Source organism: Diaphorina citri, unplaced genomic scaffold (assembly GCF_000475195.1).
Source record: "Diaphorina citri unplaced genomic scaffold, Diaci psyllid genome assembly version 1.1 scaffold1862, whole genome shotgun sequence".
Lineage (NCBI taxonomy): Eukaryota > Metazoa > Arthropoda > Insecta > Hemiptera > Psyllidae > Diaphorina > Diaphorina citri.
The window spans coordinates 18,917-21,039 of NW_007379288.1; the positions used below are offsets into that span (position 1 = coordinate 18,917).

The window sequence follows — 2,123 nt, forward strand, 5'->3', positions numbered from 1 at the left end:
GTGTGCCAATGTTGGGAGCGAAATTTTAACGGGGGCGGGAACTTTGACGAATTTTTTTATTTAATCCAGCCTAAAAGGCTTGTGTAATGCCCCCAGCCCTAGTGAGCTTGTGGTTGCGTAAGCGCGTCTGCCTTGTAAGCGCTAGACCGCGGGTTCGCATTCCCGGACTGAGCGGAACATGTACATGTATGTGTATAACACTGATCACTCGAACGCCGGCTTTCTCTATGCTGTCGTGATGATCGACACATATTAGGCATTACTGCGGTCAGCCACCCGTATATCTGACGTTTAGGCACTCTTTAAAAAAAACTATCAGTGGAGTCCTAAATATAGAACATCTAAAATAGGAAATATGAGTACGGTTTATTACAGTACATCCTACATATTTACCCACCCCTCGGACGAATACCGGTGAACAAGTACATATAATTGTTCCAATCAATGGTGACAGCAACAAATAGCATCTGCAACGACGTACCTGTGCCAATGGAGAGAACTAACAGGTGACTATATGCACAGTGCTTCCCCGACATGTGTCCAGATCAATGTGACAGCAAAAAAAATAGGCATTGTTGCCAAACATGTCACATGTGCAATGGTAGAGAATCTCTAAAAGGGGAAGCTATATTGCACAGTGCATCCTCCGACAGTGAAACAAAGTCAGGTAAGGCGATATCCACCTTACCTGTTCTGGAATCCAACCTCTGAGCTTAGAGCTACCTCTGCATTTTAGAAGAGAGAGTTTATCAAAAATAGACCTTTACCTGAATTGCAACAATGTGAGGTTCCTTCATTCTGATTGGTTCGTTCATTTTGGGTTGATGACTCATTGCTGTCACATTGATCTGGATGAACTATAGGGGTGTATGTAGGTATATGTATTCGTATTACGTTCCTTTCGAAGAAACTTTCGGACAAGGAACCGGATCCCTCAATATGACGCGTCTTCGGAATTGGCTCCTTTCCGAAAATTTCCCGATAAGAAAATACAAAAATGAGGAAAAGGCAGTAAAAATTAAGGAGGTTTATTGGGATGATGACTCATTGCTGTCACATTGATCTGGATGAACTATAGGGGTGTAGGTAGGTATTATGTATTCGTAACACGTATAATATCTCTAGTAGCGCGGTCAAACTTTCTTGACTTGGCGGGGCGGAGCGCTACCGCGCTCCTTAATACGTTCCTTTCGAAGAAACTTTCGGACACGGACCCGGTTCCCTCAATATGGCGCGTCTTCGGAATTGGCTCCTTTCCGAAAATTTCCCGATAAGAAAATACAAAAATGAGGAAAAGGCAGTAAAAATTAAGGAGGTTTAAAATTTCAAGTACTTAATCTTAATACTAAATTAAAATTAAACAACCATCACAATCACCGTTAAATTTAAAATAAAAAAATAAAAAAAACTTACCATTAAATTCAGTGTATCCCCATTCTGCCATTTTTCTTGTCTGGTTCGGTGCGCGGACTTTGAAATTTAACAAAAGAAAAGGGCTTCTTCAATAATTAAAAAAAATTCAATTTGGAAAAATTTTAAACAAATCCGTTACAGCTCAAAAAGCGGCGAAAATCGTTAAAACTGGTGTTGTGTGCGAAAAATTTGGGAAAATTCAAATGTCGAAAAACAGTCGAACTGTCGACAAGTTGAGGAAAACAAAATTCCAAAATTGCCGGGAAGGCTAGCGAGCCGACCAGTTACACTGGCCAAAAAGAAAAGAAAATTCTAAAAAGTAAAAATTGCCAAGTAAAAAAAAAAATTCTGACGTGATCCTGCTTCTGTGACGTCTAAATAAACACTGATTAAAAAATTCGAGCTGATAAAAACTGGTAGAGGGACTGATTAGGAAAAATAGTTGCGGTGATAAAAACCTGATCTGGTCACATGGCGGGGAAAAAATCCGGGAGGGAGGGATTTTCGTGTGGAATTTGTGGGATTTTTTGTGAGTATGAGGGAAAAAGGGGGGAGAATCAGTGCCGACTCGAGGGTTTTTGTTGGGCAGTGATTTTTTTATTATTATTATTATTATTTTTTCTCAGCAGGTTTGATAGAGAGAACTGTAACTGCTAACGTTTTATAGTCCCGAGAGCTAACGGTGAAAGAAGGTATAATATACATAGGAG

General features: G+C 40.0%; 1 protein-coding gene across 1 annotated transcript in view; it reads right to left on the minus strand.

The window, feature by feature from the left end:
• LOC103517474 (carbonic anhydrase 13) overlaps positions 1 to 1,803 on the minus strand; it is a 20,619-nt gene extending 18,816 nt beyond the window's left edge. The window contains exon 1 of the mRNA XM_008482509.3: positions 1,414 to 1,803. Coding sequence (XP_008480731.2) covers positions 1,414 to 1,444 — 31 coding nt within the window. The 5' untranslated portion in view covers positions 1,445 to 1,803. The remainder of the gene's footprint in view (positions 1 to 1,413) is intronic.
• Positions 1,804 to 2,123: the final 320 nt, after the last annotated feature.